The sequence below is a fragment of the Neomonachus schauinslandi genome, chromosome 9 (assembly GCF_002201575.2).
Source record: "Neomonachus schauinslandi chromosome 9, ASM220157v2, whole genome shotgun sequence".
NCBI classification, from domain to species: Eukaryota; Metazoa; Chordata; class Mammalia; order Carnivora; family Phocidae; genus Neomonachus; species Neomonachus schauinslandi.
In genome coordinates this window covers 109715156-109737591 of record NC_058411.1, presented here as the reverse complement: position 1 = coordinate 109737591, position 22436 = coordinate 109715156, and the positions used below count along the sequence as shown (strand labels likewise).

Here is a 22436-nt window from a genome sequence, read left to right as displayed (position 1 = left end):
TTTTTGTTTATTTAAATGTTTTAATTTCTCCTTTAATTTGGAAAGATAGTTTTACTGGACACAGATTTCTTGGTTGACAGGCTTTTCTCAGTGATTTGAATATATAACTCCACTGTTTTAATGTTTTATTTGGAGAAATTATGTGTTATGCTTATTGAGGAACCTTTATATGGTATGTGTTTCATCTCTTTTCGCTGCTTATAAGAACTATTTTTTTTTTTTTTTTTACAATTTTCTTTATCTGAGAGAGAGAGCACAAGTGGGGGGAGAGGCAGATGGAGAGGGAGAGGCAGACTCTCTGTTGAGGAGGGATCCCGATGCGGGGCTCTATCCCAGGATCCTAGGACCATATAAGAACTATTCTTTGTCTTTCAGCAATTTGATCATTATTTGTCTAGGTGCAGATCTTTTTTAGTTTTTCATGCTTGGAGTTTGTGAAGGTTGTTGGATATGTAGATTAGTGTTTTTCATGAAACTTGGGAAGTATTGGGCCTTTCATTGTTGAAATACTCATTTCGTGTTTTCCACTCTATCTACTTGTTTATGTCTGTACTGGAGCCCCTCCAATGAGTTTTTCATTTTAGTTAATCTACTTTTCAATAATGGAATTTTTATAATTTCTATCCCTTTACTGATACTCTCTATTGTTAAGGCATCTTTTTCATACTTTCCTTTAGTTTGAAAATATTTAAAATAGCTGATATAGAGTTTTGGCTTTGGAGGTCCAACATCTGGGCTTTGTCAGGGACAGTTTCTGTTTATTGCTTTTATAAAATTTTCCTGGTCCATACTTTCTTTCCTCTTTGCATGTCTTATAATGTTTTGATGAAAAGTGGGCCATTTTATTAATACAGTGTGATAGTTCTGGAAATGAGATTTTTCCCTCCTCCCAGGGTTTGTGGTGGTGGTTTTGTTATTGCTGTTTGGTTGTTCCATGACTTCTTTGGAATAAGTGTGTGAAGTCTGTTCTTTTTCCTGTGAGGCCTTTACATTCTTTCTTCATTTAGCTTAGTGGTTGGATAATAATTGGACAAGGATTTTTTTTTTTTTTAAAGATTTTATTTATTTATTTGACAGATAGATACATAGTGAGAGAGGGAACACAAGCAGGGGGAGTGGGAGAGGGAGAAGCAGGTTTCCTGCCGAGCAGGGAGCCCAATGCGGGGCTCGATCCCAGGACCCTGGGATCATGACCTGAGCCGAAGGCAGATGCTTAACGACTGAGCCACCCAGGCGCCCCGGACAAGGATTTTTTTTAAATGTCCTGAAGCAATAAGGCTCCCAGTTTTTTTTCTGTGAAGTTCTGTGTCCTTCTTGGATACTTGTCAACATTTAACCAGGCAGTTGTCAAATCTGCCTTACCTTTTACTTCCTATTTACATAGAGCTTAAATATCAACCAGAGATCTCCACTCTTTACTGAGCCTGTGTATATTTCTGGGCATGTGCACAGTTCTGCACAGGTAAAACAGCTTTTACATTCCCTGGAATATTTCAGATCTTTTTTTTTTTTTTTTTTTTAAGATTTTATTTATTTACTTAGAGCACAAGCCAGAGGGAGAAGCAGATTCCTTGCTGAGCAGGAAGCCTGACTTGGGCTGGATCCCAGAACCCTGGGATCATGACCTGAGGCGAAGGCAGATACTTAACCAACTGAGCCACCCAATCGCCCCTACTTCAGATCTTTAAATGCCCCTTTTGTACAAGTCATTCCTATGTTTTCCTTTTAAGTTGTTTGGTTACCTCATTTTTTGCCTCATTCTCCTCTTGCTAATTTAGGCAGTTGCAGTGTTTAAACAGTTGCCTCTGATTGTTTTTAACAAACATACATGGGTGAAAAGGCTGTCTCTTGTGAGTGAACTCCAAGTCAGGTCAGGTAAAGATAATCCTTTGAGTGAGGTTTTCCAGGGAGTTGTCATATAGCTCAAATTCTGACAGTTACCTGTGGGTTGGGGCTTTGGCTGGTAATCCTGTTTTGATACTTCAGTGGCTTCTAGGCTGCCTTTGAAACAGACTAATTATAGAGTGTTGCATTTCTCTTCAGCATGGAGCTAGGGAGAGGGAGATGGTAATTGGGTAGGTTAAAATGCCACAATGTCTTTTTTTCTTACTGAGATTCAGCTGTTTTCCTTGATTAAGTGTTCCCCTACAAAGGATTATTGTAAGCTTTTAGTTAATTTCTAGAATTGTCAAAAAGTTGATTTGGATACTTGTTTTTTTTTTAAAGATTTTATTTATTTATTTGACACAGAGAGACACAGTGAGAGAGAGAACACAAGCAGGGGGAGTGGGAGAGGGAGAAGCAGGCTTCCCGAGGAGCAGGGAGCCCGATGCGGGGCTTGATCCCAGGACTCTGGGATCATGACCTGAGCCCAAGGCAGACGCTTAACGACTGAGCCACCCAGGCGCCCCGATTTGGATACTTTTTTTAGTTTTATTTCTCTTATGAAGAAGAGGGGATTTTCAGAGATCTTTATCATTTTCTCTGACCTCAGTTTCGGTGATCTTTTCCAGAGATTTAAGTAATAAATACTTTATATATTTACCTTTGTAGTTACCATTTTTGCTGTTCTCCATTCTGTACTTGGTCCATATTTGAGTATGATATTTTCCTTCTGCATGAAGGACTTCCTTTAATGTTCCTTTTAGTGTGGGCTGGCTTATGATGAAGATTTTCAGATTTAAATATTAGAAATGGTCTTTTTTGGGGCCTTAATTTTTTTATTTACTTTTTTTTAGGAGATATTTAAATTATAAAAAGAATTAAAATTTCAGTAAAATTTATGAATTTTGAAACATTAATTTGGGTAACTGTCTCTATACAATCTGAATACAGAAAAGTTCCACTACTTCTTGAAACTCCTTCACACTATTCTTTATCTTCATATCCTCTTACTTCCCTCCCATACTAATTCATGGGAACTCCTTTTTTAATTTCCATTGCTGTTTTTTTCAAAATGTCACAGAAATGGAATCATACAGTAAGTAAAGTTTTGAGACTAGCTTCTCTCATTTAGCATTATGTCTTGGAAATTCGTTCAAGTTGTTGAATGTGTAAGTTCAACCAGGGATTATTCTTCTAAATTTCAATTTTAAGAAATGTTACCGGGATATATAACTTACAGTACAGTAAAGTCATTTAAAATTTATAGTTCAATGATTTTTGATAAATGTATATAGACTTATATAGCCACTATCATAAAATGAAGCTATAGAATATTTTTATTACTCCTTGTGCCCCTTTTACACATTTCTCAATTCCCAGACAACTCTGATCTTCTTCTTATTACTGTTGCTTCGCCTTTTCTAAAATTTCATAGTACAGTATGTACTCTTGAGTCTGGTTTTTTCCACATGTCACAATGTTTTCATATTTATCAGTGTTGATGTATGTACTAGTTTATCTTTATGCTGGGTAGTATTTATTGCATTGTGTATACTTTGGTAACAATTTAGGCAACATATATTTTTAATTCTTTTTAAAATAGTACTGTAGCTTTGTTTTAGCTTGATGTAATAAAGTGTAATACATTATGTAGTGAAATTTTATTTCATTTATACTATTCTACAATTGCAATTATTTTGATGTAATTATTCTGTTTCTAGCTCCTATTTAATTTAGCAAGATTTAAAAAAATATAGAAATATATTAAGGAAGCTTGCTGGCTCTCGAATGTAAAAGTTAAATTATTTTAAGGAGTGTTAAGTTTTTAAAATTAAGATTTATTTTACTGAAATGCATGAAGTACTTTCTACTTGGTTTTATTTCAACTATTAGTTGCTCCCTTTTTTTTTTTTTTTAAGGACTTTATTTATTTATTTGACAGAGAGAGCACAAGCAGGGGGAGCAACAGGCAGAGGAAGAGGGGGACGGAGAAGCAGGCTCCTCGCTGAGCAGAGAGCCCAATGTGGGACTTGATCCCAGGACCCTGGGATCATGACCTGAGCCAAAGGCAGATGCTTAACAACTGAGCCAGCCAGGCGCCCTGCTCTCTTTTACTTTACCTGAACCATATGAGTCTGAAGTTAAGGAGAATTGCATTTTGTTTCTTTGAGCCAACCTAAGCAAGATTTTTCATTTTTTAAAATGACATTAATAACTGTTTATTTCGACAGGCCTTTGGAAATGCAAAGACAGCTCATAATAACAATTCAAGTCGTTTTGGCAAATTTATTCAAGTAAATTACCAAGAAACTGGCACTGTACTTGGGTAAGTAGCAGTAGCAGGTTTTGGAGTATGTTTATATTTTCACCATTGCCTCTTCATAATCCATAGACTGTTCATTTGCTCTTTAATGAGAATAGTGACTTTGGTGTCTGCATTCAATTATTTTCCTCTAACCTTTTTTTTTTTTTTAAAGTTGAAGCCTGAGAAAAGATCAAAGAATAGTGTAAGGCATACATCTGTAACTTAGATTTGCTAATTGTTAACAATTCGCTGCATTTACTTTATTTCTCTGCATTATGCATACATTCATTTTTTTAAATTTGTTTTTGAGTAAGTTGGGCATATAATTTGACTCCCCACAAGAATCACAGCTGCATTTTCCAACATAATGCTGTTATATTCAAGAAATTTAATTTTGTTACAATAACATTTCTTATACAGTCTGTAAATAGAGTACTTCTGGTTGTTACAGCAATATTCTTCCTAACTTTAAAACATCTAATAGACTTTATTTTTAGAGCAGTTTTAGGGTCACAACAAAAATGAGTAGAAAGTACAAAGAGTTCCCAAATACCTCTTCACCCTATTGACCAGTTTCCCCTATTAATAACATCTTGCATTGTTGTGTTCCATTTGTGTGGTATGTTCTTTGGGCTTTGACAGTTGTATAAAGACATTTATTCACCATTACAGTATCATGTGGAATAGTTTTACTGCTCTAACATCCTCTTTGGTTTGCCTGTTCATCCCTTCTTACCCAATAACCCTTGGCAACCACTTACCTTTTTATAGTACCCCTAGTTTTGCCTTTTCCATAATGTCCTATAGTTGGAACCTTTATAGTCTTATAGTCTTTACAGTTTGGATTCTTTGCCTTAGCACTGTATATTAAAGTTTCCTCCATGCCTTTCATGGCTTGATTTTATTGGAATAATGTTAAGTGTATATATTAATTTGGGAATAATTGACATTTTTGTGCTATTTAGAAATGCTTTAAATTTTTTTGTATTTCTTATTGAGTGTTTTCCTAAGTATCTTATTTTAATGGTTTGTTGTTATTAAAAGTGTGATTTTCTCTTACGTTGTATCTTCTAGTTGTTTGTATATATGATATATATTCATGCATATATGTTCATATATATGAAATTTATTAATTTTTATATTAAGTTGTATCTTGTTATCTTATTGAATTATTTTATTGTTTGCATTAGCTTTACTATTGTTTCTTTTACCTTTTCTTGGTATGTCTGCAAAAATAGATATTCTTACCTGTTTTTCTGTTCTTATATCTTTATTTTCTCTCTCGTCTGATTCCAAATAATATTGTTTCAGACCTTTATGTGAATGACTTTGCTTTTCTCCACTCAGTGAAATACTGATTTTGGGCCATTTTACCACATTAATGAATTAGGCATCAATTTAAATTTTCTGTTAGTGGTTTTTTGAGTAACAAAATGATATTGCATTTTACCAAATGCATTTTGGGCATCTGTGAAGATTAGCATGATCTTCATTCTGAGATCTGTCAGTGTTACCATTATTTTCCTAATACTGAATCGTTTTGTGATCCTGGGAAAACAATCCCACTTGGTCGTACAAAGATACACTCACACACACGCATACATAAGTACACATATTTATACACGTGCATATAAATTGGTTGTTCTGTTGTTTCCTAGTTTTTATTTATGATTTTTGCATCCATATTAATAGTGAGATTGGTTAGTATTTTTCTTTTTATGCTATTTTAGTTATGCTTTTCACTTCTGCTTTTAATTTAAAAAATTTGACCAAAACTATGTGTATTCTACCCACCCCCCCCAAGAAAAACAAAACAAGAAGAATAAGTCCTTCAGTGGTGAGTTTCATAACTCATTTCCTTTCTGATTTGAAAACCATGTTTCCAAAAGTATAGTTGGTACTTTTACTAAAAAAATGGGATGCAGTCAGGTTGTCAAGTTGCACTTTTCTAGTATTTATGATTGTGATACAAGAGATGTTGATAATAGGTACAGTTGTATATGTTGCTTTGTAACTTACAAAGTATTATTATATATATTCATTGATTCTTAAGACAGTTTCATGAGTTAGGAATGGCAGATATTTATTTTCCCATTTTATGAATGAAATTCTGGCTCTTGTATGTTAAGCGATTATCTGAAAAGGTTAAATGTTCTCTTACAACAGTGATGAGCAGAAATCTTCATCTTGATTAGTAAGTCAACACATACATATTGAAAATTTTTTTTCATATTGAAAATTTTTAACTCTTGGCAAATATATATTAAACATTTTCATCTTTCATTTTATCATTCATTAGGCAAACATTTATGGAGTACCAGTCAGTGTGCTAAGTGTTGAGGACAAAAAAAGTACACATGTTCTCTGCCATTAAAGTTCTCATGGTCTTTTGGGAGAGATAGGTTTACATAAGAGGATTACAGTAAATGAGATAAGTATAGTGACTGAAGCATGTGTCTGGAGAAGTTCACAAAAAAAAGGATTTTTATTTTGGGTCTTGAAAAATTGCTAAGCAGAAAAAGTGGGAAATCACATTATCATTTGAGGAATTGGCATTAACAGATGAATGGAATCATAACAAGAGCTTGGTGTAATTGAGGTAAATTCAATGGCTTCAGATTATGGACATAGTGTTCAGTTGATTTCAGATTGTGAATAAAGCTCTAATGTATCTAATTTATCCTCTTGACTGGGAAGCAGATTTTAAAGATTTTATTATAAAAAATTTGAAATGTACCCAGAAGTAAAGAGAGTAATAGAAAGAATGCCTATTTAGATTCAAGAATTATCACATTTTGCCATATTTGCTTTGTCTGTTTTTTCTTTTTGTATGCTGATGCATTGAAATAAAACAATCCCAGGTAGATGTAACACCTGTTCACCCTTATGTACTTTAGTATGAGTAGCAAGTGAAAGTAGAGGAATAACATGAGTAGATCTTATTTTATGGGTAACTAACTCTCATAGCAGTATAACTCATGGAGTGGAGAGGAGGAAGGTGAGATGTTTAGGAGTATGTTAGTAGAAAGAGGGAGCCTTTGTAGTTAAAACAGACCTGGCTTCAAATCATAGTTCTGCTGTTTAGTGGCTGCATGATCCTAATATCTTTGAGCATCAGTTTCTCCACTTGTGAAATAGGCAGTAATATTTGCTATGCAGGGTGGGTTTAAGAATTTAATGTACTATGTGGAATCTAAAACACTAATGAATAAACAAAAAGCAGAATTATACCTATAAATAAAGAGAACAAATTGGTGGTTGCCACAGGGAAGGAAGGTGGTGGAATGGGCAAAATGAGTGAAGGGGAGTGTGATATACAGGCTTTCTGTTATGGAATAAGTCATGGGAATAAAAGGTACCACATAAGGAATATAGGCAATGATATTTTACAAAGGTATGGTGAAGGATGGTAGCTCCATTTGTGATGAGCATCATATAACGTGTAAACTTACTGAATCACTATGTTACATACCTGAACACCTGAAACTAATGTAACGTGTGTCAACTATACTCAAAAGAATTTAACATATTTATGTTCCTTTCTCCCATTTTAGATAAGAACCTGTTTCAGTAGTTTAGATTAGAAGTGATGATGGTTACTCAGAGGAAGTGATACATTTTAATTACTGGTAGTGGTAGTAGTAACGGGTTTGCAAAAAAGGCACATTTGAGGTTCATTTTATGAATGAATGGAGCCTGTTGGATAGAGAGTGGGTAGAGACTGTAGAATTAGAAGTGGAAGGAAGAGCATGGACAATGCAACCAGGAGTGAATGGCATGCTTGAGGGAATGACCTGTATTTGGGAGTGACTGAAATACTGAGCATGCAGTAGGAGGGAACTGATGGGAATAAAGCTCAAAAGTCAGATTTTTGACTCCACAGAGGTTTGTGCTATGTAATTTGGATTCAATAGTCGAAAACCTTTAAATTTCAGACTGTAGGATCCCCTTTTCCAGAGGGAGCTTAACTGATTGCTTCAGTTTGGGTAAGAAGTATTGAAGACTTGAAGAGGTACAGGCTGGATAAAGAGAATGACATATCAGAAATACAATTTATGTTTTAGTTCCTCATTACTTTCAGGATAAATTCTCTTCTTCTGGCACATAGTATATTGGTCCTTCTTCATTTAGTCCACTTGTCTATCTCATTCTCTAGCCATGTTGAGGAATTATCTTCCCTGAGGTTAAGTACCCTCCTTTTATGCCTTTGCATAAAGCAGTTCTCCTGGCCTTATGGTCAGTCTTTCAGATTTCAGAGTCATTTATTCAGTCAGTCAGCAAATAGATTTTGTGAATGTTTACTATGTGCTATGTACATAGAGGTGAGTACCTCTCTGGGAATTGTTCCCTATATAATTGTTTCCTTCTTGGATTGAATCTTACCTGTCTCTCTTGGTACAGCCATAATATTCTGGTCATTGCTCTATAATAAATCCTATATCAACTCAGTATGATAGCCCCTTGTTTACATTTCCCTCCACTAGTCTGTAAGCCCTTTGAGAATAGATAGTGTATCACTTATTTCCATATTTGAACAGTGCTTAGCACAGTGCCCAATTAATGAAGTTGTTGAATAAATCAGTAAATAATAAATGGATTCCAGAATGTGGCAGTAGCATGAATATGTTAAGAAAGTATGTCTTTGAGTCTCATTTAGTCACCTGGCCAAAGTATAATATCTGAAAGAATGTGTAGTGGCATATTAGTCTGGAAAGAAAGTAAAGCCTATGCCGTGGGTGGGTCTTGTGTGCCATGTTTTGAACTTCTGACTTTATTTTGCTTTGTTGAAAGCCAAAAAAAAAAAAAGACTTATGAGTTTATGAATTTAACACAGATAATGCTAACAGCATTTATAACACAATTGTAATGGTAAGTGTACTAAAATGATCTGGACAGTATTCTTTATACCTTTGCATCTTGTCTGAAAAAATACTTATCTACCTTAAGCTTTATTATTTATATCAACCAATTTTATTTTTCTTCTAGGGCCTATGTTGAAAAATATCTACTGGAGAAGTCCAGACTCGTTTATCAAGAGCATAATGAACGGTACATATTTTTATTAGATCAAGTTAACATTTGTATTATGCGATCGACTTTTAGGATGTTTGCATATTACGACCTTTAATTTAGCTTACACTGTGCATTGCGTTCCATATAATTGCTATTTCTGTCATGGGCAGAACATTATACTTTTTCAGAGGCTGCTAGATTTTTTAATAAGTACAAACATACCTTGTTTTATTGCACTACACAGATACTGTTTTTTTACACATTGGTTTGTGTTGAGTAAGTCTTTTGGCATCATTTTTCCAACAGCCTTTGATCACTTTGTGTCTGTCTCATATTTTGGAAATTCTTGCAATATTTCAAACTTTTATATTATTATTATATTTGTTATGGTGATCTGTGATCTGTGATTACAACTAGCTGAAAGCTCAGATGATGGTTATCATTTTTTAGCAATACAGTGCTTTTAAATTAAGGTATGTACATTGTATTTTATTTAATTTTATTTATTTACTTATTTTTTAAAAGATTTTATTTATTTGACAGAGAGAGACTCAGTGAGAGAGGGAACACAAGCAGGGGGAGTGGGAGAGGGAGAAGCAGGCTTCCTGCGGAGCAGGGAGCCTGATGTGGGGCTCGATCCCAGGACCCTGGGATCATGACCTGAGCTGAAGACAGACGTTTAATGACTGAGCCACCCAGGCGCCCCTGTACATTGTATTTTAGACATAATGCTATTGCACACTTAAGAGACTACAGTGTAGTGTAGATGTAACTGTTACCTGCACTGGGAAACCAAAAAAATTATTTGCCTCATGTTATTTTGAGATTTGCTTTATTGTAGTGGTCCGGAACTGAACCCACGCTGTCTCTGAGGTATGCCTGCATGTGGAACTGTTAATCCTTTATAAATTCTAGGCAAACTGTCCAAACAGAAAAACAGTGGTAGGGGCACCTGGGTAGCTCAGTCGTTAAGCGTCTACCTTCAGCTCAGGTCATGATCCCGGGGTCCTGGGATCGAGCCCATATTGGGCTCCTTGCTCAGTGGGAAGCCTGCTTCTCCTTCTCCCACTCCCCCGGCTTGTGTTCCTGCTCTCACTATCTCTCTCTCTGTCAAATAAATAAATAAAATCTTAAAAAAAAAAAAAAAAGAAAAACAGTGGTAGCTCAGGTGTTTCTCTTACTGCTTTACGTGTCTTAGTATTTTGTTTCTAATTTGAGAAAATTTTTAATAAAGCACTTAATTTCATTATATTATAATGAAGTATACAGGACTTCAGAGATTATATATGTAACTTCCTATAGATGAAGAAACCAAATGTAAGGGGGAAAAAAAGAAACCAAATGTCAGAGAAGTAAATGATTTGCTTCATGCTGCAATGACACAAAATAAAGAGCCAGAGTTTGAAGTTAAAGAGACTTATATTCAGATATTGAATATGGCTTTGGCATCTCATTTAACTTTTCTGCTTCTTTGATATTTGTTCCCATTTTATAGATAAATAACTGTCTTAGAGTTGTTTAGAAGAATAAATGAAATAACATTTATAAAGTGCTTAGTGTGGTCCTTATACATAATTATATTCAGTAATTAATAGCTAACATTATCTACTGAATACCTGCCAGGTTAGGACTAGAATTCAAGACTTTCCTGTTCATTTTTATTTTTTTTTTGTGGCTAGTAGATAAGGAAATCTAAATTAGAGGGTTTTTTTGAAATGAAGGTAGAGAATTTTAGGAAGAGAATAACTTTGTTAAAGTTTTGTAGAGTTAACAGATACTGCTATTAGAAGGTTATTAGTAACTTTTTCCAACACATTTTAATGGAATGTTAGGGATATAGCATGATTTCGAAGAATCAATGGGAGGTGAAGATCCAGAACTTAAAAACTGATTCTCTCTTATCTTGCTGGATTCTGTTTGTGAATGGATGTATAATATTTATTGGTATGTTGCTAAATGTGGGTTGCTAGTATTTTGTTGAGGTTTTTTTGTGTCTGTATTCATAAGGGATATTGCTGTAAGGTTTTGTTTTGTTTTTTTTTTCCTCCTTATGTCTTTGTCTGGTCTTGCTATTAGGATAATACTGGTTTATAGAATGAGATGGAAAAGTTTGGGAATGATTGGGTTAATTATTTTTTAAATGTTTGCTAGAATTCACTAGTGAAGCCGACTGGTTCTAGGTTATTATTTGTGGGGAATTTTGATTACTAATACAAAGACTTTAGTTATTATAAGTCTCTGTAGATTTTCTGTTTCTTCTTTAGCCAGGTTTGGTAGTTTTTATCATTCTAGGAATTTTTCTGTTTCATCTAGGTCATCTAATTTGTTGGCAAAAAGAAATTGTTTATAGTATTCCCTTATAACAATTTTTATTTCTGACAGGTTGATAATAATGTTCCCTCTTCTGTTCCTGAATTTGAGGTCTTCTCCTATCTTTGGGCTGCTATAACAAAATAACTCAGTCTGGGTAACTGACAAACAACAGAAATTTATTTCTCAGAGTTCTGGAGGTTGGGAAGTCCAAGATCAAGGTGCCAGCATGGTTGCATTCTGGTTAGAGCTCTTCCTGGTTCATAACTCATACCTTCTTGCTTGGTCCTCATATGGTGGAATGGGATAAGGAACTCTGTGGGATCTCTTATTAGATTACTAATCCCATTCATGAGGGCTCTACTCTCATGCTCTCATCAACCCCAAAGGCCCCACCTCCTAATACCATTACCTTTTGGGGTTAGGATTTCAACATAGGACTTTGAGGGGGCACACATTCAGACCATAGCAATCTCACCCACCTTTTGTGTCAGTTTAGATAAGAATGTGTTAATTTTGTTGATCTTTTAAAAGGACCAAGTTTTGGTTGATTTTTCTCTATTTGTTTACTGTTCCTGTTTTATTTCTCTTACGCTTATCACTTCTGTTTGCTTTGGGTTTAGTTTGCTCTTCTTTTTTTTTTTTTATTCTTATGTTAATCCCCATACATTACATCATTAGTTTTAGATGTAGTGTTCCATGATTCATTGTTTGTGCATAACACCCAGTGCTCCATGCAGAATGTGCCCTCCTCAATACCCATTACCAGGCTAACCCATCCTCCCACCCCCCTCCCCTCTAGAACCCTCAGTTTGTTTTTCAGAGTCCATCGTCTCACATGGTTCGTCTACCCCTCCGATTTCCCCTGCTTCATTCTTCCCCTCCTGCTACCTTCTTCTTCTTCTTCTTCTTCTTTTTTTTTTTTTTTAAAGATTTTATTTATTCATGAGAGACAGAGAGAGAGAGCGAGAGAAGCAGTCTCCCAAGGAGCAGGGAGCCCGATGTGGGACTCGATCCCAGGACCCTGGGATCATGACCTGAGCCGAAGGCAGACGCTTAACCATCTGAGCCACGCAGGCGCCTCTTCTTCTTTTTTTTTCTTAACATATATTGCATTATTTGTTTCAGAGGTACAGATCTGAGATTCAACAGTCTTGCACAATTCACAGCGCTTACCAGAGCACATACCTTCCCCAGTGTCTATCACCCAGTCACCCCATCCCTCCCACCCCACCCCCCACTCCAGCAACCCTCAGTTTGTTTCCTGCGATTAAGAATTCCTCATATCAGTGAGGTCATATGATACATGTCTTTCTCTTTTTGACTTATTTCGCTCAACATAATACCCTCCAGTTCCATCCACGTCGTTGCAAATGGCAAGATCTCATTCCTTTTGATGGCTGCATAATATTCCATTGTGTATATATACCACATCTTCTTTATCCATTCATCTGTCGATGGACATCTTGGCTCTTTCCACAGTTTGGCTATTGTGGACATTGCTGCTATAAACATCGGGGTGCATGTACTCCTTCGGATCCCTACATTTGTATCTTTGGGGTAAATACCCAGTAGTAGTTTGCTCTTCTTTTAAATTTTTAAAATTTTTTTAGTTTCTTAAGGTGAATGGTTAGATTTGAGATCTTTCTTCTGTTTTACCATGGGTTTACAGCTATAAAGACCCGTTGAACACTGTTTCGATAGTTCCCATATTTTGGCATGTTGTGTTTTGGTTTTTATGTACCTCAGTGATTTCTTCTTAGAACCCATTTTTATTTAGGAGTGTGTTTTTGAATTTCCATGTATTTATGCATTTTGGAAATTTCTGTTATTGGAAATAATTGTTATAATATATAAAATTCTGTTATTGATTTCTGATTTCATTGTAAGATCATCAGAGAATATAGTTTGTATGATTTCAGTCCCCTTACATTGAGACTTGTCTTAGAGTTTAACATTTTTTCATCTGGAGAATGTTCCATGGGTATTTAAGAAAATGTGTATCCTACTGTTGTTGGATGGAGTATTCTATAGATGTCTCTTAGGTGTAGTTGGTTTTTAATAGTTTTCAAGTCCTCTTTTTCCTTGTTGATCTTTTTTCATGTTCTGTTCATTATTGAAAGTAGGGTGTTGAAATATCTCAGTACTATTGTAGAATTGTTTTTTTCTTTCTTCAGTTCTTTCAGTTTTTGGTTTATGTATTTTGGGACTCTGTTTTTATATGCATTTACATTTAAAATTGTTATATCTTTCTGATGAATTGGCCCTTTTGTCATTATAAAATGTCCTTTGCATCTAGCAATAATTTTTGTCTTAAAGTCTATTTTATTTGATGTTAGTATAGACACTTCAGCTTTCTTTTGGTTATTGTTTGCATGATATTTTTTCTGTCCTTTTACTTTTGACCTATTTGTATCTTTGAGTCTATAGTGTGTCTATTGTAAATAGCATGTAGTTGGATTTTTTTTTAATTCATTCTGCCAGTTACTCACCTTCGCTCTCATTTATACTTAATATAATTGCTAAGATAGGATTTATGAATGTTATTTTGCTCTTTGTTTTATGTATTTTTTATGATGGTTTAGTCCCTCTATTCTATTACTGCCTTGTTTTGTGTAAGTAGATGTTTTCTGGTGTACCACTGGCAATTCTTTTATTACATATTTCTTGAGTTATTTCCTTAATTGGTGCCCTGGCAATTACAGTTAACATTTTAGCAATCTTACTTGGATTAATAACAACTTAATTTTGATAACGTACAAATAACTTTGCTCCTATGTAGCTCTGTTCCTTTCCCCTTCTTTTGTACTATTAAAATCATATAAATCACATCTTTATAATAGTAGACCCATCAATACAGATTAGTCATTATTGTTTTTTGCTGGTGTCTTTGAAATACAATAGGAGGGAAAAAAGTTACAGATAAAAAAGTGACTTTAGGGGCGCCTGAGTGGCTCAGTCGGTTAAGCGGCTGGCCTTCAGCTCAGGTCACGATCCCGGGTCCTGGGATCGAGCCCTGCATCGGTCTCCCAGCTCGGGGGGAAGCCTGCTTCTCCCTCTCCCATCCCCCTGCTTGTGTTCCCTCTCTGTCTCTCTTTGTCAAATAAATAAATAAAATCTTAAAAAAAAATGAGTTTATACTATCTTTTATAGCTACATAGTTATTTTTACTAGTGCTGTTTATTATATGTTTTATTGAAACTTGTCTAGTTTCCTTTCTTTTCAGCTAGAAAAAGTCCCTTTATCTTTCCTTGTAGGGCCCATCTGCTAGCTATGAAGTCTCATAATTTTTGTTTATCTGGGACTATCCTAATTTCTCCTTTATTTTTGAAGGGTAACTTTGCTGGGTGTATAATTTTTGATTGATAGTTTTTTTTCCTCTCGGTACTTTGAGTATGTTATCCTTCTGCCATGGCTCCTAATGAGAAATCAGCTGGTAATCTTTTATTTTGTTTGTTTTTGTGTTTTTTTTAAATTTCATTTTATTATGTTATGTTAGTCACCATACAATACATCATTAGTTTTTGATGTAGTGATCCATGATTAATTGTTTTCTTATAACGCCCAGTGCTCCATGCAGTACGTGCCCTCCTTAATACCCATCACCTGGCTAACCCTGCTCCCCAAACCCTCTTTGTTTCTCAGAGTCCATAGTCTCTAATGGTTCATCTCTCCCTCCGATTCCCCCCCTTCATTTTTCCCTTCCTTCTCCTAATGTCCTCCATGCTATTCCTTATGTTCCACAAATAAGTGAAACCATATGGTAATTGACTCTGCTTGACTTATTGCACTTAGCATAATCTCCTCCAGTCCCATCCATGTTGATGTAAAAGTTGGATATTCATCCTTTTTGATGTATATATGGACCACATCTTCTGTATCCATTCATCTGTTGAAGAGTATCTCGGCTCTTTCCACAGTTTGGCTATTGCAGACATTGCTGCTGTGAACATTGGGGTGCATATGGCCCTTCTTTTCACTACCCAGTAGTGCAATTGCTGGGTCATAGGGTCAGCTGGTAATCTTTTATTAGGAATCCTCGATAAGGCATATCTTCTCATGGTGCTTTGAAAATTTGTCTTTGTTTTTCAATAGTTTTGATTTATCTAAGTGTGGATCTCTTTAAGTTTTTCTCCCTTAGAGTTTGTTGCGTTTCTTGAATGTGCAGATTATTTTTTCATCAAATTTAAGGAGTGTTTGGTCATTATTTTTTTCAAATATTATTTTTGCTCCTTCTCTCTCCTTTTGGGACTCCTATTGTGCCACAGATATCAGATCTGTTCAATTGTCTTCATTCATTTTTCTTTGTCTTCAGACTAGTTTCAAGACCTGTCTTCAGGTTCACTGATGCCTTCTTCTACCCACTTGGATCTGTTGTTGAGTGCCTCTAGATAGTTTTTCATTTTAGTTATTATATTTTTCAACTCCAGAATTCCTTTTTGATTATTTTTAATAAGTTCTATATGTTTATTGATAGTCTCTATTTGATAAGACATCATTCTCATACTTTAGTTGTTTAAACATGGTTTCATTTAGTTCTTTGAACATATTTAAAAATCTTGTGTACTAAGTAATGCCTGGACTTCCTCAAGGATGGTTACTACTGATTGTGCCTTTTCCTTTGTATGTACTATACTTTGTTTCTTTAATGCCTCATAAATTTTTGTTGAAAATTGGACATTTTAAATAATAATTGGACATTTAAAATAATCATGTGGCTGCTCTGGAGATGAGATTCTCCCTTTCCCAGGGTTTGTGGTTGTTTGTGTTTCTGTTATATCATGACTTTTTGGAACTAATTTTGTTAGATCTGTGTTCTGTTTCAAGTGTGGCCATTCTCGTATCTGCTTGGTTAGTTTAGTTGTCAGCTAATGATTGAACAGGGATTTGCTTAAATGCTTGGAAACAGTAAATCTCCTAGTCTTTGCCTCAGGGCTTTCTGTGTGTATTGGGCCATGCCTTTAACACTCAGGTAGGCATTTTATAATTCTGCCTTCACCTTAACTTCCTGCTCCTGCATCCCTTCAAGGTCAGCCAGGGGTGAGAGTTTAGTACCTTCTCTGGTCTCTGCTGAGAAGGTGTGAAGCCCTGGGCACCTTCACAATCTTATATTCCAAGGAATATATTGGAGCTTTTAAAACTGTGTGGCGATCACATTTCCCTTTAAATTTTTTGGTTAGCCTATTGTTTGCCCTAACATTTATCCATTGCTTCACGTAGCTGACATGTTAAAAAATTGCCTGTAATTTTTCATACCTGCGCCTGGGGAAAAGGTTTTCACACTGGGCTAACTTTGAGTCAGGTCAATAAAGACAGTTTTGAACATGGCGTCTTCCAGGGACCCACCAGATAGTTCAGGTAATGATATTTCTCAGGGAATGAGGTTCTGAACAAGCTCCAACCCTCTTCTGCCCTCTTGTGATGACTGCCACGCTTCTGGTGTCCATCATGATTGTAACCTATTGGTTTTGATGGATACCCTGGATTTGGTGAACAGGAGATGGAATAGGGCAAGTTAAAAGGCTACAAAGGTTGCATTTTTTACTGAGATTGAGCTGTTTTTCTTATGTAAACACTCCTTGGATTGCTATAAGCTTTTGGTTAATTTTCAGAGATCTGAAAAGGTTGATTCTGACAAATTTGCCGGTTTTCTAATTGTTTTTATGGAGGAGAGAATTTTCAGAGGTCTTAACCTTTGCCATAGCTGCCTTCATGCCTCTCTTTTGAATTTAGTATCCAAAACATCATTTTATTTTATAGTACCTAAAATACTGAACTTACCACTTTTGTATTAAAAAATGAAACAAAGTTGAAACATTTTACTAATTAATGTTTGCTCATTTTTCTGTTAAATGATAACCATAGATCATGTTCATTATAAAGCCATACTCTTTGTTTTCAACAGGAACTATCATGTATTTTACTACCTCCTGGCAGGAGCAAGTGAAGAAGAAAGATTAGCATTCCATCTTAAACAACCGGAAGAATATCATTATCTCAATCAGGTGAGAGTTCATGAAATGTATTTTGAAATGTAGGGCATTATTAAATTTTACTTCTTGAGAAAAATTTTTTCCCCAAACCTAGTAATGGATATTAACTAGACTTTTCATACATGCAGTCTAAAAATTTATGTGATGTGCTTCTCAAATTTGAGAATTATTATTACTCATATGAGTTGGGAGAGGTTAGTTATATGTGTGCCCTTTGCTTTTTGTGAAACTCTTTCAGAGAACAATAATATATATATGTACCTACATGTTAGAAAAATGGATTGGTCTTTTCAAAGTGATTTACCTTTTAAAGACAAGAGCATGTTCAGTGTTACTAATAATGTTTACCCTTTGCATGGGATTACTTGAAGCCTTTTTTGTATGTTTTGAAGTCTAATACGTATACCTCTTTGCATGATATTATGATACTAATAGAGTATGATTATTTTTGTAATTTAGCAAATGATCCTATTCAGTATGAAATTCATCGTATCTTTCGTGAAACTAAAAATTCACTCCTAAATTTCCATAATTAAGGGATAATTTCTTGTAGTTTTTCATTACAATTGTTTCTCCAATTTTACTATTTCTCATATTAATAAAAATTCTAGAATCAATATTAATGGAATTGGTATGACAGTAGATCACTTAAATAACAGATTGTTTTTTTTTGTTTTTTTTTTTGATTGAGGTGAGATGTAATATACATGGAAATAAATGCCTTTATGGTAATTTAAAAAATCCTTGTGAGGGTTTTGTAAGGAAATTGACATTTTGATGATGGTTCAAAGGTTGTAGTATGTATTTAAGGTTATGAAAGTAAGATCTTAGACTTTTCCCAAGATACACATGATGCTATGTAACTGATATTTCTTAATTTTGAAACTACATATTTATATAAACTAATAAAACTTTGTGTTAATATATTGATTTCAAAATTATTTAAAATATCACTTCTTGATATAATACTAGGCATTTGTACTGTATAAAATTAAGTAGATTTTAAAAAAATCATTGATTTAGCTTCTGAGCTTTTTTTTTCCCCTGTTAAACTCTTTGCAGATATTTGGGTGATTAAATATATCCTTTTTAAAAACTAATAATTGCTCATAAATGAGCTGATAGTCCCGAGCTTTTTACTCTTCTTCCAGATACTTTTTTGTTATCAGTGGCCATACCGTACATATTTTTGTTATAAAGTGGTCATTATTCATAGAATATGAGACTGAGCAGTTAATACAAATCTGAGTCACTGGAAAACAGCAGGTATGGATTGGTTGTAATAATATATGATCTCCCAGAATCTGAATGTTTACCTAGTTGTTTCTTGTTTTATGCTGCTACATAAAATAATTTTCTTTGCGTAGCAGCAGTGCTAACTGAATACTGCATCTAAGAGATGATTAGAGAAGAGTGATAACCATTACTTCTACCTAACTAATCTGCCTTACTTTCAGATAACAAAGAAACCTCTCAGACAGAGCTGGGATGATTATTGCTATGACTCTGAGCCGGTCAGTACAAGTACCTAAATACTCTGTGTTCCTGTTAAAGGACCCTCACTCACCTTGCTCATTTGTACCTATCTCATGACTTAGAAAGAAAATCAGCTGAAATACAAAGAACCTAAGAAAGAAGATAAATTAATGTTTAATTTCTTTGAATTGATTTTGTATGTGTATGGTCTGTGGATCAAAAACCAGTCAATTTACTTTTTAAAAAATTTATTTTTTTGTTGCTCATGTTTAGTCTATATTTATTTTGACAATAAATTGATTGTATTCCTGTCTTCAGCATTGATACGGATTCTTATGAACTACAGGTTTTTTTCTTGATGTGTATTTTTTTTCAATTATTTTTTTGGTGGTTTCATTACTCACATGCTATGAGTAGTATGTAATGTTTATCTTTTTTTTTTTTTTTGTAATGTTTATCTTAAAAAGGTATAGCCTTACTGTTTTATGTCATTTAACAGTCTTTTCACATGATGAATGCATGTACATTTTTTCTTTGAAAGTTTTTTAGTGGCAAGAGAGGCTATAGTCTTTATATAATTTTCTAAAAAGAATGGAAATTTGTATAAATAAGATTATTTTGTTTTTAATTGAATGATTTAAGGGCATATATGATGTAATATAAAATGAGTAGGTAAATTTAACTTTATTTTTATATTTTATAAGGACAAGTTTGTGATCAAAAAAGAACACAAAAAATCTTTTTCCTTTCCTTTGTAATGAGGTCATATGTAAAGGCTGAAAACATGCACTCATCTATATCTATTAATTAACTAATGAACTAATTTATTAATTATTCCTTCTGGAAACATAACATGTCTTAGTTCTAGCTTTAAATAACTATGACTTTAGTTTTCACTGTGTGTGATTACATACTCCACTAATTATAAAGCTAGACTGTTTCAGAGTTGAGAAGGATCAGGAATTATGGTCATTAATTTTTTCCTTCATATAAAAGTTAATTGCATTACCTTTTTATAATATATCAAGTAATTTATGGTTTCAGATTTAACATTTTGGAAAATTTTAGACATTTAAGTTTATAGATTCTGATACATTTTAGTAGAAAAAATTTACACTGTTTTGCCACTCTTGAGAAGCTCGATCTTTCACCTATTAACATCAAGTGACTGAGTCTCATTGGGAAGTAGGTAGGAGACTGGTAAAACTCACATGGCAAGTGTAAGAATTGATTGCCTGTACAGAGCTTATCATGACTTTATGTACTGATCTGCTGTTATTTAGACAGTCTAAGTTATGCGTCAGAATTTGGGCTCTGAAGCAGACAGATCTGACTTGAATACTGGCTTATCCACTTACTAGTTTTTGAGGACCTGAGCGGGTCACGTAATTCTTTTGTTTCCACCATCTTATATTTAATGGGATAAAAATGGTCTTTAACTTTTGTGAGAATTAAATTAGACAATGCATCTAAATAGCTTGATAGAGTGTTTAATATTCAGTACATGTAAGTATTCAGTACATGTTCCCAGATCTGCTGCCACCATCAAAATCATTATCCATCTTTTCCTTATAGAATTTTGTACCCATACTCCTCTCCTCCCTTTATGTCTTTCATCACTAGCCTCTTACTTACTGTGTTTTCAATCTATTATTGTTTGAACTTTGAATAATTTCTGTTGCTTTTTCTCACAAGTTAATTAATGAAAGCAAGCAGTTAATCTGAGGATCTTTTGGTTTGTTTTTTCCTCTTAGGTCCTCAGAGTATATTTGGGGGCAAACTAAACTTTGTTTCCCTCTGAGTTATGAGAACTCATGTGACTTAGCATTATAAGAAGAGAGGATTGTTAGGTACTGTTTTGTAATTTGACCTATATTATCATACATATAATGGAATTGTATAGATGATCCCAAGGGGAACTGTGGTGAGAAAATTGCTTTTAACAAGGGACCTCTTGTTGCCCATTGTATGTTGATTTAATTCCTATTAAGGGTTATCCTATTAAATAAATAAGCTTAAGCAACTGGTGTTGCCTGGGAGAGTGCAGAGGATTCAGAACTGGGTAGATTTTCGTTCTGCCACCCCTGCCATTTAGGTGAATTATTTAACCTCTGAGCCTGTTTTCTTTCCTATTGAATGTATATATAATTATATATATGTACACATAATTATTCCCTTGTGTTTATATAGAATTTTAAACTTTAGTAGTTTAAAAAAGATAAATGAGTACTTTCTCAAAAAGGAATGTTTCATTTAATTCAGTACTTATTCAGTAATTCATTTATTACATATTTACTTTAGTAATTACTCTCTTCTTGGCACTGATTTGATGCTGGAGATCAGCAGTGAATAAAACAGATAACAGTTAAGGCATTTATTGAGTACTTGATGCAACATTCCACAGTAAGAGATAGACATTAAAAAAGTATATACATGTGAGGAGGTTTTTGAAAATGTAGGTGTAAGGGACTGTGAGAACAAATAATAAAGGGCTTTAAAAACTTCCTTGTTAGGGCGCCTGGGTGGCTCAGATGGTTAAGCGTCTGCCTTCGGCTCAGGTCATGATCCCAGGGTCCTGGGATTGAGTCCCACATCGGGCTCCCGGCTCAGCGGAGAGCCTGCTTCTCCCTCTGACCCTCTCCCCTCTCATGCTGTTTCTCTCTCGCTCACTCTCTAAAAAATAAATAAAATCTTTAAAAAAAACCCAAAAAACAAAAAACAAAAACTTCCTTGTTATTTTAAAGATAAAGATTATATATATGTTTGACTTTTTTGGGAGCTGAAATACAAGGGTTACTCTATTTTTAATTTTTTAAATTTTTAAAATTTTTTAAAGATTTTATTTATTTATTCATGAGAGAGAGAGGGGGGTGGGCAGAGAGAGAAACAGGCTCCCAAGGAGCAGGGAGCCCAGTGCGGTACTCGATCCCAGGACGCTGGGATCATGACCTGAGCCGAAGGCAGATGCTTAACCATCTGAGCCACCCAGGCGCCCCAATATAAGCGTTACTCTAAAAATATTTTTTTTATTTGGTAGTTCACAGCTATCTTTACTAACTAATGTGTGTATTTTGCAAATTTTTAATTTTCACGTATACTTTCTTTTGCTGATTATCATGTTGTTTATATAATTTCATTAGGAACTATATTATATCTAATATTGATATAAACATCTTTATATTATATAAATCTAGGCTCCATTTCTCAACTAAATTACTGCCTCTTCTAAAATTTATTTTTGTGTCTCAGGATCTAGTTCAGCGCCTTGCATAAGCATAGGCATTTATTAAATATTTGTTGAATAAATAACATTTGTTTGTGGAATTGAGCTCTCTTTAATGCTTTGGATCTTCAGAACTCTTCAGCACCACTCAGAATCAAACTTTGTATCAGAACATTTTATAATATTGTTAGCTCTTTATCTTAAGTTACTTTGAGATCCTTGCCTTGGTGAT

The 22436-nt window shown here is 34.4% G+C and overlaps 1 protein-coding gene across 1 annotated transcript in view; it reads left to right on the top strand.

Annotated features, from left to right (window-relative positions):
- The window catches only part of MYO9A (myosin IXA), a 245325-nt gene that overhangs the window by 18700 nt on the left and 204189 nt on the right, over nucleotides 1-22436 (top strand). The window contains exons 2-5 of the mRNA XM_044917756.1: nucleotides 4116-4210; nucleotides 9176-9238; nucleotides 17418-17517; nucleotides 18963-19019. Of these exons, the coding sequence (XP_044773691.1) occupies nucleotides 4116-4210; nucleotides 9176-9238; nucleotides 17418-17517; nucleotides 18963-19019 (315 nt within the window). The remainder of the gene's footprint in view (nucleotides 1-4115; nucleotides 4211-9175; nucleotides 9239-17417; nucleotides 17518-18962; nucleotides 19020-22436) is intronic.